At 24.8% G+C, this 17,512-nt stretch overlaps 4 protein-coding genes across 4 annotated transcripts; 2 read left to right on the forward strand and 2 right to left on the reverse strand.

Moving 5' to 3' along the window:
* Positions 1 to 654, forward strand: OCT59_015296 (uncharacterized protein; the record flags this gene model as incomplete). The annotated part of the gene is made up of 2 exons (XM_066139924.1): positions 1 to 547; positions 644 to 654. 2 exons carry the CDS (start codon positions 1 to 3, stop codon positions 652 to 654), a joined length of 558 nt encoding a protein of 185 aa, XP_066002752.1.
* A 3,460-nt stretch (positions 655 to 4,114) lies between these two features.
* OCT59_015297 (uncharacterized protein) lies at positions 4,115 to 4,772 on the reverse strand (the record flags this gene model as incomplete). Its single annotated transcript, XM_066139925.1, has 3 exons — positions 4,115 to 4,149; positions 4,217 to 4,492; positions 4,721 to 4,772. 3 exons carry the CDS (start codon positions 4,770 to 4,772, stop codon positions 4,115 to 4,117), a joined length of 363 nt encoding a protein of 120 aa, XP_066002753.1.
* A 9,202-nt stretch (positions 4,773 to 13,974) lies between these two features.
* Positions 13,975 to 15,560, reverse strand: OCT59_015298 (uncharacterized protein). Its single transcript, XM_025309805.2, has one exon. It carries the CDS (start codon positions 15,467 to 15,469, stop codon positions 14,150 to 14,152), a length of 1,320 nt encoding a protein of 439 aa, XP_025189006.1. The 5' UTR covers positions 15,470 to 15,560; the 3' UTR covers positions 13,975 to 14,149.
* Positions 15,561 to 16,289: 729 nt separating this feature from the next.
* On the forward strand, positions 16,290 to 17,512 carry OCT59_015299 (uncharacterized protein; the record flags this gene model as incomplete). The annotated part of the gene is made up of 1 exon (XM_025312679.2): positions 16,290 to 17,512. One exon carries the CDS (start codon positions 16,290 to 16,292, stop codon positions 17,319 to 17,321), a length of 1,032 nt encoding a protein of 343 aa, XP_025189007.1. The 3' UTR covers positions 17,322 to 17,512.

Here is a 17,512-nt window from a genome sequence, read left to right on the forward strand (position 1 = left end):
ATGTGGGAATTTACATCTGGAACACCACCATTTAATAATAGAGCACATGATATTCAACTTACTTTAAGTATTTGTAAAGGTGAACGTCCTGAAATTATTGAAAATACTCCACAATGTTATGTAGAATTGATGAAAAAGTGTTGGGATGAAACCCCATTAAAAAGACCATCTTCTGAAGAAGTGTTAAATATTATTAAAGAATGGATATCCCTTCCATATGATATAAAAGTTGAAGATGTTAATGAAAAATTAAAATACAATATTATGGAATTTGTAAATGCACCAATTGGGCATAACAATAATCTTGCTACTGAATCTCATTCACAGGCATATTATAAAAGTCGCTTAATTGATTTTACTAGTAAACAATTGAATGAAATTCTTGAAAATGTAGATTTACAAGCTTATTATTCAAGCCAATCTACTAGTGGAAAAGTGAACAAAATTCTTGAAAGTGAAGATTCACAAGCTAATGTAAAAATGAATGAAATGCTATTAAGTACTAGTGAAGATTTGGATGATTGTATAGTTAATTTGGATTCATTAGGTACGTAATATCTGATAGTATATAAAAAGAATTAATTTTGCAAATTATTTATGTGTTATTAATTTGATTTATTTATTTATTTAAATATTAAACCAGATAAAAAATAACCATTTATTTTGTGTTTTTATAAGAATTTATAGTTTTTTTTGGGTGATATTTGGTGTTATACATTTAACAGAAATTGTTGCTTAGATTTATTTAAACACTGGGACTAGAATACTAGTAAAATATTTACAAGATTCTTAGTTTGTAATTTAAATAATTCCTTTTTTTTTTATATTTTATCCATATATGTATTCTCTTTTTTTAGAATTATTTAAACACTAAGGCTAGAGTAGTAAATATTTTACAAATTTCTTAGTTTGTAATTTAAATAAATTTTTTTTAACTTTTCCAATTATTAAATATAAATTATCAAAGTAATAATATAAGTATATAAAACCATTTCCAATGCATAAAATTAAAAATAAATAATATCAAATTTTTTATACTTATTTCAATGGTTAATTGTATTTAATTTATATTATTGACTTTATATTTTTGATATTATTTAAATTTTAAAACCTGAAAAAATATTCTCAATTTTTTTAAGAAATTATATTATTAATACAAGACATTTATTACAACTAGAGATCACATTGCAGTCTCAGCTCAGTTTTTTCATGCAAACTGAGAAACTAAATTTTTTATATTGGGTTGAACTCAGTTTCTGAACTATTTTGTTTTCTTAAACTCAGTTTATTTATTAAATTAATAAAATTTACAAATGTTATTAGTTGCATAAACTTGATTAATGAATTTATTATAGTAAAAAAAATAAAATCCAAATTAGATTTACTACATTTTTTTTCAATCCATGATTTGCTGTTTCTGGATTAAGACAATTTCTTGTTTTAGTATTAATATTACCTACTACAGAAAAAGCCTGTTCACATGCCACACTCATTGCTTGTATAGCTAAATAATCACACAAAATCTTTGCTAATGCTGGAAATTCATGCTTCATGGATTTCCACCAATCAAAGAAATGGTTTTGTATTTTCATCAACCTGTAATGCCAAATATCTATCCGATTTATCTGAAATATTTGGAACAGAACTCGTAGTACTTGCTAAAGAAATATCTAGAAGTGTAAACATTTTTCAATCTTTGAAAATATTAATAAGGAATCTCATCTTCTTCAACATTATGATTTTCAGGAATAGTTACATGATGGTAATTGGTTAATAAAGAAGTTACTGCAGAAATAGCTTCAAGTTGCTGATGTTCCAACTACAAAGAGAGAGAGTTTGTATCAGGAATCAAGAACTGTTGATTAATTAATTAATTATACTCCAATACATTATATTATTTTTCAGAAATTACATGCCTTAAAGCTGGTATGAATAAGTAATAAAACTATTGTAAAATAACATAAAAGTGTTAATAAACTTATGGTACTTGCTAGTTTGGATAAAAATTTAGCTTTTATAGGACTTAAGTTTATAAAATATTTGTTTAATCAAATACTGTAAGTTAGGTTCTATAACCCATTTAAAATATAAACTATGTTATTTAAAATGAAAATGAATGATAATTATTATAAACTGTCATTGTAAAAAATCATAAGTCTATAACTAGTTTAAAAATTACTTTAAAGAATCGATTATGCTTGTTTTAATACATGATCCGTCTGATCTGATCTATTTCATATTTATCATATCATAATTAAGGAAATTTGCTGATTGACCTTCTTGACTACGATAACCAATCTTTAAACTAATACATTTCCGGTTAATTAAAATTTTAACTGGATTTTTATTCTGATGGATTAATTTCGCAGTTCGGGTGATAAAATCAAAATAAAATATTTTTTTGAATAAATATATGCTTTTAAGTTAATTCTAAGGTATACTGTTACACAAAGTAACGAAAGTATTACATAAAGCGCAATAGGAACAATAATAATTTTTATTTGTTTTTATTATATAGTAATTTGATAAATACTTGGTTTAAGCCAAAATACAATAAATTGTTTCTTAGTAATATTGATAATACCTGTTATGGGATCTCACTTTATACAATAACTTTTTTTTATGTAAAATATGAATTAATTAAAAATATACAATTTTCATAAAAAATTTTTATTGAATCTTAAAATACTTTTATAATATTCGAAGCTATTGTTCTGTATAAATTTTTAACATCTTACTTTAGAAATTATACAAATTAAAATTATTATACAGATAAGAAATAAGTTTTTTTGCTAGAAAAATGAGTTTTTTACATTTTATTTTACATTAAACGATTTTAAAGTTTCGCAAATGTTCAATTGATAGTCTATCAGGTGATTTCTTGAATCCGCCGATGTGAATCTTATACTAAGATTTCTAAATACTAGGTTAAGCTATGATAACATTAGTTAATTTTGTTTATAGAAAGTTTGTATTAAATATGAGAATTTTTTAAGTTTTTTTTCCGATAAAATCATGTCTTGGCTCAGCTCCAAGCTACCTTAAGGCTTGGTTGGATTAGCTTAAAGTTGGCTCTAAACGAGCTGAGTTTTATGCGTATTGCTTGATATTAAATTACAAAAATTATATTTCACACCACCACAGTTATATATGATTTATGTATTTTTTTATTTGTTACCCTTACTTTTTATTATATGTTATTAATAGTCTAGCTGAGCTGATTCTATTAATTTAATAATTATATTTCACATCAAATTGATTAATGCTGTAGCATATACTTCACTTATATTCTTATAAGTTTTATGATTTTTTTTTTCATTTCACAAAATTTCTAGTACAAAAAAAATATAGTATTATTCAAATTCTTTTTTCTGACCACTTTTAAAGATACTGAGCAATTTTAATTAGTACAACTTGTTTAGTTTAGACTATAGTTTTTGTGAAATCACATATTATGGTTTCAGCACCAGTGGTGTATGTCATTTTTAAAATGACTTTAAATTAGAATAAATACATTAATAAGTTATTACAAAATTTTTAAGTAAAATTATTTATACAACAATTTTTAAATCTTATCATATTTTTTAGGATAAAATAATACACAAAAAATTTTATTTATATCAAAAATATAATATAATAGATCATTAAAATTTAAAATCCTGTTTAGCGTGATTCTCACTAATTTAATTATATAAAAAAAAAAATGCTATTCCATTAATTCGGAAAAGCAAAAAAAAAAAGTAAAATGAAATAAATACAAGCAAATCAAATACTATATTTCAAAATACGCTTAATAAAAGTTAACACTAAACAGAATTTTAAACTTTAATGGTGTAAAGAAAAAAGAAAAATTTGAAAAATAATGATGTTTTATCAAAAATGTTATACTGCAAATACTGTAACATAGTAATGCTAACTTAAGGTGTTAATTACTTTCGAATTATTATCATTATAAAAGCCCATTTCTGCACTTTTAAAATCTCTATTTGAATCTAAAACAAAAAAAAATAAATCAATAAATAAAATAATATATTAATTTAGATATGGATAAAAAAACAATATTACTAATAATTCTTCAACAAATTGGATAAATTTAACCTTAATCAATATTCAATTAAGAAATATCAATTCGATAACATTCTAAAGATTCTATTTAATAAATAAAAAATTTATTAGTATCTTTAACAAATGATTTATATTTATTATTAATTAATACCTGAAAATTCCTTGCTTATTATATTATCATTTTGTTCGTAATAATCATCAGAATTTTTTGGTTCAGGAAGATTATTGAAATTGAGTAACCTACTTTCATACGATAATCCTAAATTAGTTAAAGGTATGGTGCTATTTGGTGAGTTGTTGTTAATATTATCTGCATCTTCAATTTGTGTTCGCAATACTACTGTTTGTTTATCACTTGGGTTACATAGCCATGTATATAAAATATTATCAATTTCTTCTGTTTTTGGCCGTTTTGATGGATCGGAATCTAAGCATCTTTTAATTAATTGTACAATTAATTGAGGTACTTTAATATTAAACCTTGGTCTAAGTCCTTTACAGATTTTTATTGCTAAAATTTCATCATGGCTAATGTTATCATATGGGCGTAATCCAGAAATTACTTCATACATAATTATACCAAAACTATAAATATCAGCAGCCTTGGTATAATTTTTTCCTCTTAAGATTTCAGGAGCTATGTAAGGTAAATTACCATAAATTGAATTTTCTGATGCATCATAATTTGCAGGTTTGCATAATCCCATATCAGTTATAACTGTTTTATATTTAAGCTTTAATATATTACCAATATGCAAATCACGATGAAATAATTCCTTATTATGGATACATCTAAGTCCAAGCATAGCATCTTGTAAATAACCAATATTTTTGTCCCAATTTAATCTACTATAATGTTTATCCAAATAATCTCGTAAACTTCCATCTTCTGCATAATCTAAAATCATCATATAATCTTTTGTCTTTGGGTCCTGAGTTATTCCATAAAATTCAATAATAAAATTATTGTTTATTTTTCCTTTATTATGTAACATAATCTATATGAAAGTAGGGTTACAAATATATTAGTAAAATTAACAATTTCAAATTTAAATATTTAAATAAATTAATAAAATTAATATACCTCATTCATAAATTTTAAGGTAACATCTTTTGAATTATTTAAACTTTTTAGAGCTATAACCATATTTTTATTATTTCTTTCCCAATTTTGATAATATTCATCCCATTTATCCATATACCCATCAATCCAATTTGCTTTATATATTTTGCCAAATCCTCCCTTTGTAATATATTTAATATCATACAATCTATCATAAGATATCCATTCTAATGCTTTTTTAAATACTTCATAATTTTCATGAACTGATAACTGAGTATCTTGAATAAATTTATCAATATTATCATTATCACTAGTCCAATTTTCAAAATTTTGTTGAAAATGAATTGCATTACATATGTAATTACATTTTTTACATTTACCATATTTATCAATATATTTATAATACAAAACCTTCATATAATTATTTGTTTCAGGATTTTGAGTTATTCCATAAAATTCATGATCTGTTTTAATCTAATAAATGTAGTACTATTAGTAAAATTAAGAATTTCAAATTTTCATTAAATAATAAATTAATTATACCTCTTTCATAAATTCTAATGTAATATTTTTTGGATCATTTAATATTTTAAGTATCACAATCATATTATTACTATTTCTTTTCCAATTTTGATTTTCGTCATCCCATTCATAAATACATCCATCAATCCAATTTGCTTTATAAGTTTCACCAAATCTGCTTTTTATAATGTTATTAAATCTATCATATGGTATCCATTCTAATGCTGATTTAGCATTATTATGAGCTGATAACTGAGTTTCTTGAATAAATTTATCAATATTATCATTACCACTAGTCCAATTTTCAAAATTTTGTTGAAAATGAATTGTATTACATATATAATTACATTTTTTACATCTATTATTCAGAACCATCATATAATTATTTGTTTCAGGATTTTGAGTTATTCCATAAGGTCCATTAATCTACAAGTATAATAACATATATTAGTAAAATTAAGAATTTCACATTTTCATTAAATAATAAATTAATTATACCTCATTCATAAATTCTAATGTAATATTTTTTGGATCATTTAATATTTTAAGTATCACAATCATATTATTACTATTTCTTTTCCAATTTTGATTTTCATCATCCCATTCATAAATACATCCATCAATCCAATTTGCTCTATAAGTTTCACCAAATCTGCTTTTTATAGTGTTATTAAATCTATCATATGGTATCCATTCTAATGCTGATTTAGCATTATTATGAGCTGATAACTGAGTTTCTTGAATAAATTTATCAACATTATCATTACCACTAGTCCAATTTTCAAAATTTTGTTGAAAATGAATTGTATTACATGTATAATTACATTTTTTACATTTATTATTCAGAACCATCATATAATTATTTGTTTCAGGATTTTGAGTTATTCCATAATATTTATGATCTGTTTTAATCTAATAAATATAGTATTAGTAAAATTAAGAATTTCAAATTTTAATTAAATAATAAATTAATTATACCTCATTCATAAATTCTAATGTAATATTTTTTGGATCATTTAATATTTTAAGTATCACAATCATATTATTACTATTTCTTTTCCAATTTTGATTTTCGTCATCCCATTCATAAATACATCCATCAATCCAATTTGCTCTATAAGTTTCACCAAATCTGCTTTTTATAGTGTTATTAAATCTATCATAGGGTATCCATTCTAATGCTGATTTATTATGAGCTGATAACTGAGTTTCTTGAATAAATTTATCAATATTATCATTACCACTAGTCCAATTTACAAAATTTTGTTGAAAATGAATTGTATTACATGTATAATTACATTTTTTACATCTATTATTCAGAACCATCATATAATTATTTGTTTCAGGATTTTGAGTTATTCCATAAGGTCCATTAATCTACAAGTATAATAACATATATTAGTAAAATTAAGAATTTCACATTTTCATTAAATAATAAATTAATTATACCTCATTCATAAATTCTAATGTAATATTTTTTGGATCATTTAATATTTTAAGTATCACAATCATATTATTACTATTTCTTTTCCAATTTTGATTTTCATCATCCCATTCATAAATACATCCATCAATCCAATTTGCTCTATAAGTTTCACCAAATCTGCTTTTTATAGTATTATTAAATTTATCATAGGATATCCATTCTAATGCTGATTTAGCATTATTATGAGCTGATAACTGAGTTTTTTGAATAAATTTATCAATATTATAATTACCACTTGTCCAGGTTACAAAATTTTGTTGAAAATAAATTGTATTACATGTATAATTACATTTTTTACATCTATTATTCAGAATCATCATGTAATTATTTGTTTCAGGATTTTGAGTTATTCCATAAAATTCATGATCTGTTTTAATCTAATAAATGTAGTACTATTAGTAAAATTAAGAATTTCAAATTTTCATTAAATAATAAATTAATTATACCTCTTTCATAAATTCTAATGTAATATTTTTTGGATTATTTAATTTTTTAAATATCACAATCATATTATTACTATTTCTTTTCCAATTTTGATTTTCGTCATCCCATTCATAAATACATCCATCAATCCAATTTGCTCTATAAATTTCACCAAATCTGCTTTTTATAGTGTTATTAAATCTATCATAGGGTATCCATTCTAATGCTGATTTAGCATTATTATGAGCTGATAACTGAGTTTCTTGAATAAATTTATCAATATTATAATTACCACTTGTCCAGGTTACAAAATTTTGTTGAAAATGAATTGTATTACATGTATAATTACATTTTTTACATCTATTATTCAGAACCATCATATAATTATTTGTTTCAGGATTTTGAGTTATTCCATAAAATTTATGATCTGTTTTAATCTAATAAATATAGTATTAGTAAAATTAATAATTTCAAATTTTCATTAAATAATAAATTAATTATACCTCATTCATAAATTCTAATGTAACATTTTTTGGATCATTTAATATTTTAAGTATCACAGTCATATTATTACTATTTCTTTCCCAATTTTGATTTTCATCATCCCATTTATAAATACATCCATCAATCCAATTTGCTCTATATATTTCACCAAATCTGCTTTTTATAGTATTATTAAACTTATCATAAGGTATCCATTCTAATGCCCTTTTATATACATCATAGTTACTAACATGAACTGATAGCTGAGTATCTTGAATAAATTTATCAATATAATCATTACCACTAGTCCAATTTTCAAAATTTCGTTTAAAATGAATTGAATTACATGTATAATCACATATTTTACATTTATCATTCAAAACCAACATATAATTATCTGTTTCTGGATTTTGAGTTATTCCATAAAATTCGTGATCTGTTTTAATCTAATAAATATACTATATCAGTAAAATTAAAGATTTCAAATTTTCATTAAATAATAAATTAATTATACCTCATTCATAAAATTTAATGTAACATTTTTTGGATCATCTAATATTTTAAGTATCACAATCATATTATTTCTATTTCTTTTCCAATTTTGATTTTCATCATCCCATTCATAAATACATCCATCAATCCAATTTGCTCTATATATTTCACTAAATCTGCTTTCTATAGTATTATTAAACATATTATAAGGTATCCATTCTAATGCCTTTTTATATACATCATATTTACTAATATGAACTGATAGCTGAGTATCTTGAATAAATTTATCAATATAATCATTACCACTAGTCCAATTTTTAAAATTTCGTTGAAAATGAATTGTATTACATGTATAATTACATTTTTTACATCTTTCATTCAAAACCAACATATAATTATTTGTTTCTGGATTTTGAGTTATTCCATAAAATTCGTGATCTGTTTTAATCTTATAAATATACTATATCAGTAAAATTAAAGATTTCAAATTTTCATTAAATAATAAATTAATCATACCTCATTCATAAATTTCAATGTAACATTTTTTGGATCATTTAATATTTTAAATATTACAATCATATTCTTATGATATCTTTTCCAATTTTGATTTTCATCATCCCATTTATAAATATACCCATCAATCCAATTTGTTCTATATATTTCACCAAATCTGCTTTTTATATTGTTATTAAATCTATCATAAGGTATCCATTCTAATGCCTTTTCATATACTTCATAGTTATCATGAACTGATAGCTGAGTATATTGAATAAATTTATCAATATAATTATTACCACTAGTCCAGCCTTCAAAATTTTGTTGAAAATGAATTGCACTACATATATAATTACATTTTTTACATTTATTACTCAAAACCATCATATAATTATTTGTTTTCGGATCTTGAGTTATTCCATAAGATCCATTAATCTACAAGAATAATAATATATTATTAAAATTAAGAATTTCAAATTTATATTAAATAATAAATTAATTATACCTCTTTCATAAATTCTAATAGAATGTTTTTTGGATCATTTAATATTTTAAGTATCACAATCATATTATTTCTATTTCTTTTCCAATTTTGATTTTCATCATCCCATTTATAAATATACCCATCAATCCAATTTGCTCTATATATTTTACTAAATCTGCTTTTTATAGTGTTATTAAATGTATCATAAGGTATCCATTCTAATGCCTTTTTATATACTTCATAGTTATCATGAACTGATAGCTGAGTATCTTGAATAAATTTATCAATATAATCATTACCACTAGTCCAGTCTTCAAAATTTTGTTGAAAATGAATTGCACTACATGTATAATTACATTTTTTACATTTATCATTCAAAACCATCATATAATTATTTGTTTTCGGATCTTGAGTTATTCCATAAGGTCCATTAATCTACAAGTATAATAACATATATTAGTAAAAGTAAGAATTTCAAATTTTCGTCAATAAATTAATTATACCTCTTTCATAAATCCTAATGTAATATTTTTTGAATCATTCAATATTTTTAGAATCACAACAGTATTGCCATTTCTTTTCCAATTTTGATTTTCGTCATCCCATTCATAAATACATCCATCAATCCAATTTGCTCTATAAGTTTCACCAAATCTGCTTTTTATAGTAATATTAAATCTATTATAAGGTATCCATTCAAATGCTGATTTAGCATTATTATGAGCTGATAACTGAGTTTCTTGAATAAATTTATCAATATTAACATTGCCACTAGTCCAATTTTCAAAATTTTGCTGAAATTTTATTGCGTTACATATATAATTACATCCTTCACATATTTTATTTAATTCGTTAACATGTGAAGGCTTAATTAAATTCTTGATGCCTTTGATAAACGAGTCCATTAAGTTTTTTGTATTACGAATGAATTCAAGATTAAAAAGCGACTGAAAAAAAATTTAACCTAGAAAATAAGGATTATATAAGAACAATACTTATGTATAATTATTTGTTGTACACAAACAATGTTGTACGTAGTTGGACAAGAAGGTTAGCACAGTTCTGTTGTCCAGGTCTGACAAAGATCAGCTCAGTGCTGACAATGAGTCTGACAAAATTGTTAGCAAGGTTTTAAATTTAAAAAAAAAATTTTAATTTATTTTTTTATTATAGGTAAAGTTTTTCTTTGATAGAATTACTTGGGAAATTTTTATTAATAGAAAGATTTTTTTTTTGATAAAAATTTCGTTAGAGTTCGGCAGAGAATTTTTCTATTGATAGGGGAATTTCATTTAATAAAGGAGTTTTTTTTTTTGATGGATAATTTTATTGGAAAATTTTTTTAAATAGGAGAGATTTTTTTTTTTTGATAGAGAATTTCGTTATAGAATTTTGAGTTTTTTTTTTCTCGTTGAGAATTTTTTTTTATAGAAAATTCATTTGAGAATTTTTTAATGGGGAGGATTTTTTTCTTGATTGAAAAAAATCTTTTTAGCAGGGGAGATTTTTTTTTTTTTGATAGATAATTTCGTTAGTAAATTTTTTAAACAGGGGAGATTTTTTTTTTTTGAAGAATTTCGGTAAAGGATATTTTTTAATAGGAGGGAAGTTTTTTTGATATAGAAATTCTTTTAAGAATTTTTTTTATTGGATAAGAATCCTTTTTGATTTTTTTTTTTGATTTTTTGATGGAAGATTTTCGTTAGAAATTTTTTCCTTTAATAAGGAATATTTTATTTGATTGAGAATTTCATTTGATAATTTTTCTTTAATAAGGGAGTTTTTTGATAATTTTGTTGGTTGATAAATTTTTTTATATGTAAGTCTTTTTTTGATGAAGTATTTCATTTTAGAAGTCATTTAATAGAAAATTTTATTGAAAATGATTTTTTTAATAAGGGTATCGAGAATTTTAGCTTGAAGTTTTTTTTTTTTTAAATAAAGAATTTCGTTAGAAATCCTTTATTTTCACGAAAAATTTATTGGAATATTTATTGGAAAAGTTTTTGCAATTATTCTTTTTTTAATGAATATTATAAAATAAATGGTTTGCTAACAATATAAAATTAAAAAATTTGCCCAATTTACTGTTATTCAGATTCTATCATGATTTTTCTTAATTTTATCTTAATCTTATTAATGCAATTAATTGGTTTAATATCTTTATCCCTATAAAAAAAGAATGTCCGGAAATTGTAGCTAAAAACGTCCGGAAAATGTTTATTTGTCTGGAATATGTCCGGAATATTGCAATATTCCGGACGTTGGAAAATTTCCATTTTCCAGAAAATGTCCAGAAAATGTCTAGGAGGGTTCAGACCCAGCGTCCAGAAAGTGTCCGGAATATTGCAATTTTCTGGACGTTTTCCGGACACACTGACATTTTCCGGATGTTTTTAGCTACAATTTCCGGACATTTTTTTTTTACAGGGTATTAATTTTATTCTTAGTATATGGTTTCGGACTTTTTTAATTTTTAATCAGGAATATTTTTTTTATATTTATAGAATATATGATTTCGGTGCAAATTTATTTATGCCAACCATTAGCAATTTGGCTGATTGCAAATATATTATTTACCAATAATTAATTGTTTGGTCTTATTATCAGTAATTTTGCTCAATTATTTTTCAATGTACAAATTATAGTTGTGACTTTTCCCTGTTGAATTTAATTATAGGAATGATTAAATTTAAAATATTATAGGTGAATTGAAATATTTGAATTCTTTATCACAAGGAATGTAGAAAATACATGATTGATCTATTTTAAAATATTGTCATTTTATACTAAGAAATAACTAGTGTGATATAAACTTTTCAACCATAACATAATTTGTTCAACTTTTTTCTCTGCTTTAAATCAAAAATCAAAAAATAATATACAATTATTTAAATTTACTATTATCAATTTACATAAACTGATACGTTAACCGCATTGTAATATTTAGTATTAATTGAAAGAAATTTCTGAGGGTTAAAAAGTGAAATTTTAGAAAAATATTATTGAAAAAATGGTAAATTAGAATAAATTCTATTTTTTCACATTAGTATTCGGTTTTATAAATAATATAGAAGTCATGATAAAATAATTAATAACTTAATATTTTGCGTATTTTTGCAGAATTTTCAATATCAGGTGTCAATTATGCGTACTACTCATATAAAAAGTCTCTGCGTACAGCTCATAGTAAAAAAAATTTTCGCCACCTGACCCTTATATATATATCTCTGGGTCCTATCTGAATAATATGTTGATTTAAATATGTAACATATTACGAAATCACACGACGCTAAAATTTACTACGCTTCAATAAAACATGGCGAAATACCTAGTCATTTTTCCTATTATCACTTAATAAATTAATACTTAATAAATATTAATTTTAAACAGTTTAGTCTCGTCATAGAAAAAATTGCAATTCAATTGATTATAAAAAGCTGACGTTGGATGGATTGGCATGATACCGAATTCGGAGCTTCGGCCGAATAATGTTTATTTTGGTCATTAATTTCACGTGATATATGTGAATGTCATGTGCCAATGAGAAACAGCTGTATGAATGTGGGAAAGCGTCTACGTTCCCTATTGATCTGACCAATCATTAGGACGCAGGTTCGATCCGCATAGCCAACGGAATTTAAGAATATTACTGCGTGCGCAGTCACCAACTGCGTTGAAGATCCCGTACCCATAATGGGTAGCTGAAATGATGCCTATCGATGGTGAGGTGATAGCAGAGATCATTGGTAGACTGAGATGGCAGGATCATAATGTCTGGATCCTTCCAAGGCCTTTAGTTTAATGGGATTATCTTGGTACCCGGAGGACCCACATTGGGATACAATGGTGCAGGCGGGGGCACCAACCACAAAAGCCGTATGGCAGGTGGTCAACCAATTTAATCCTTACACCGAAAGGGGTGGGCTATTGGCTGAGGTGTTGCTAAGGTGGTTAGGAAGGGAGCTAGGCAAGAGCATCTCCCCAGTTTCACACTGCGGTCAGCCCCAAATACCAAAAAATACCTACTGATGTAGGTGGTCCGGGGTGGGTTTAGGGTGTCCCTAGTTGGGCCACCCTAAATCTCTGATCGAAGAGTGGGGTCCCGTAGGGGATGACGAACAAAGGTCTATACACATATATTAGTCTTAAGTATTTTCGAACTCTTTCTTCTTCTATTTGTAATAGCCTGGGTTTTAACACTCTTTTAGTAATAAAATAAATAAATAAATAAATGAATGTGGGAAAAAAAAATTTGAAGTTAGAAATATTTCATATTAATTTTATTAGAAAAAATTTAAAGTTAGCCTCAAAACATGGAAATTATTTCATGTTGCTTAGACACATGATGATATCATACTATTAACAAACACTCCTCTAAAAATTTATCATCGTAACAAAAATTTACTATAGATATGCTTCATTAAAAAAAAATGACACTTAAAAAATTGCAAACATTTTTAATTTTTAAACTTTTTTTTCAATTTTATTTATTATATAAATATAAACATAATATTTAATCACAATAAAATAAATAATATAAATAAAAATATATTAAAGTATATAAATAAAAATAAAATCTTATCATACTTTAAGTATGCTATCTATCTAATAAAAAAAAATTTTTTTTTCATATTTATAAATTATAAGGTTTACTCTCTTCATTATCCACGTGCTTAATTTCGTCATTATTTGGCTTTTCTTCGTTTATAACGATCCCGTTTCGCTTCTTTGAAGATTTCTCGTTATCGTAATACTCATTAACCTGCTGATTACGTAACAATAATTCAATTACACGTTCAAGATTTCCATTGTAACGTTTTAATAAATCCTCATACAAAGCATTATTTGAAGAATCGAATCCCATGGAGTGTAAAGTTGAGAGTTTTTCATTTAATTGTTCTTGAGTAAATGTTGGTTGATTATTATAACATTGAGGATAGAAAAGGTTGGAGTTTTTACCGCAAGAAAATCTTGATCTATGATTATATTTATCTTTGTTACATCTGTTAGTTTTTGCAGATGCGGATGTGGAAGCTTCAGAATTTTTGTTGCAAAAATCTGATTGTTGTTGTTTTGAGCAACAGGAAGGTTTTGAATTTTCATTGCAAGAGTTAGGTCCACATTGGCGAGAACTGAAGTGATAAGCGGATGGACAACCATACCCATTAAAAAAAGCTGAACGATGAAATTGTGGACGTCCATAGGAATTAAACGGACTAAATGGGAAATAACGTGGACCACCGAATAATCCATCAAATAATCCAAATCTAGGTCCAAATCCAGATCCAAATCCAGATCCAAATCCAGGTCCAAATCCAGGTCCGAATCTTGGTCCAAAGAAAGTTTGACGAGCCCATGGATATGAAATTACGAAAATGATTTCGTCATCATCGTCATCTTCATTTTCTTTATTTTCATTTTCCGGTTGCGCTTTATTTTCATTGGTACTTTCAGGGCGCTGCTTCTCAGATTCCTTTTCTTTTTCTTTATTAAGAAGAGGAGTAGATTGACCATCTTCTGGTTCTTCTTCTTCTATAGTAACATGTTGATAATAAGAAGGTGGTCTAGATTCAACATTTTCTTCTTCAAGTTCAGTAGTTTGTTGCTGATTTTGTTGTATTGAAGAGAAATCGTCAACATGGTTATTATTAACTTCTACATTTGAATTAACCACATCATTATCATTTTCGTCTTCAAAAATAAAATTTTCGACTGTACTCAAGATAAGTTTAATAGGTCTACTGGAAGATTGTTGATCAAGAATTTCCTTAAGTTCCAAATCACTTGAAAGAGTAATTACGTCACCATCTTCATCATTGTAAGAGACAATAAGGGAAGAAGTAGTTGGAATATTGTAAAGTAATCGTAATTTAGATTCTAATTCTACCCAATTTGGAGAAGCAATATTGAAGCGACGGGAAATTGAATTATAAGTGACTTTAATTGTTGCCATTTTTTATTTAAAATAAAAAATTTTAAATTTTTGTGTTAATATAGAAGAAAAAAATGATTTTTATTTTCTTTTTTTTTTGAAAATTTGATTGAAATTGTTGATTTTTACTACAAGAATTTTTAACGGCATTTTATAGTTTTTTTTATCATATATTGTATATTATGATGGCGAAGTAAAAAGAAGAGAAAAAGAAAAAAACGTAATCAAGATTTGCTGTTCATTTTCGTATATATGCATTCGTCATATAGTTGTATTAAAATTTTGATGACGTTCCTAAATTCGTAACTATTCTGAATGACAAATCTCATTCTGGGTTATGCTGGATTAATCTTCAATTTGCCGAAATTGCCGAAATTTATCCGAATTACTGCGCCAACTACGGTTTATTTAATTTATCATAATTTTTGACTTACCATTTAAGGGAATAAAGGATGAACTCTAAAATTGAACTATACGTAAAATAGTGCATAAGTCGTACATGATTTGTGATTGTAATTGCTGAATTGTTGCCCCTATAATCGTATTACGTATACCAAAAAAAAAAAAATTGAAATATTTTATATTTTGAATCCATATTTACGAGACAACGTAATCAAATTGAATTGTTAATTTTGTAAGGCGTAAGCGTTATGAAAAGAAGAATAACGAACAATTATAAAAAAATTATAAAAAGGCGTTGACTGAAAGGAAAGGTTTTTCATTTAAAAAAAAAAAATTAATTTTAATCAAAGAAAAAAAAATATTTTTTTACCTTCAATAAATATTTCGTTAAAATAACTTATTTTCCCCCACAATAAAAATAATTTAAAAAAAAAAAGATATGGCGAATATTAAAGTAACATATGGATCAATTTCTCGTCGTCTTACCATTTCTTCTACCACAACTTGGTCAGAAATTGAAACTCAATTTCGTAATTTATTTAATATACCTAAAGAATTTCAAATTATAGTATCTTATACAGATGATGAAGGTGATGTTATTACACTTTCGAGTGATTTAGAACTTCAAGAAGTTCTTTCAAATAATTCCAATAATGCTATTAAATTTATTTTAACTACTTCAATCATGAATAATTTGAATGATGATAATAATGTACTTGATGATAGAGAAAAATCGACTGATACTATTATTGATGATGAAACCTCAAATTTAATTAATGGCGTATCTTCCATTCAAATTGAAGATCCAAACAATGATAAAACTACCTCTAAATATAAACATGTTACCATAACCGATGAAATCGATGATCCTCTTTTTAATCAACAACAAGAAACTATAGGAGAAAATTCTAAAAATGCCACGGAATCTAATAATAATGATAATGTAAAAGAAAAAAATCCTTCAGTTGAAGAAAATCAGGAAAATCAGGAAAGTCAGGAAAGTCAGGAAAATAATGATTATGAACCTGAAATTATTGTGATCATCACAAGAAATCCTTGGTTACATAGAAGACGTGAAAGATTTGGAGGATGTAATCCATATTATTCTTGTCACACCTTTGGAGGAAGATCCCATTCTGGTGAAAATACCCATGGATGTAATCGTAACGCTAATTCTCGTGGTTATGGATGCGGTAGATATTATCGTAGACGTCAACAAATTTCACCCGAAATTGTAGCTGAAAAGATTAATACTTTACATTCAATGGGATTTTTTAATGATAATTTAGAAGAATTGGTAAGAAAATATAATGGTAATCTTGAAGCAATTATTGAAGTTTTATTATTTAATCAACAAAATGAGCAAAATAATGAAAATGTAAATAAGCAAGTCGTGAGAGAAGAAAATAACGAAAAAGATCAACCCATGGAAATCGAGGAAGAAAATAATAAACCTTATGTTTTAAAGTAAATGCATTGTAAAAAAAAAAAATAAAAAATAAAAATTTTTTTTAGTAAATATTTTTTACAAACATAGATTTTTTTTTAGAAAATTTATTATTTTTTTTATTTATTTATACAGTATATGTATATGTTTTTTTTTATAAAAATATCATTATTATGTAATTTTTCATTATCATAAATAAATACACTCATTAATAG

Source organism: Rhizophagus irregularis, chromosome 23 (genome assembly GCF_026210795.1).
Source record: "Rhizophagus irregularis chromosome 23, complete sequence".
Classification (NCBI taxonomy): domain Eukaryota; kingdom Fungi; phylum Glomeromycota; class Glomeromycetes; order Glomerales; family Glomeraceae; genus Rhizophagus; species Rhizophagus irregularis.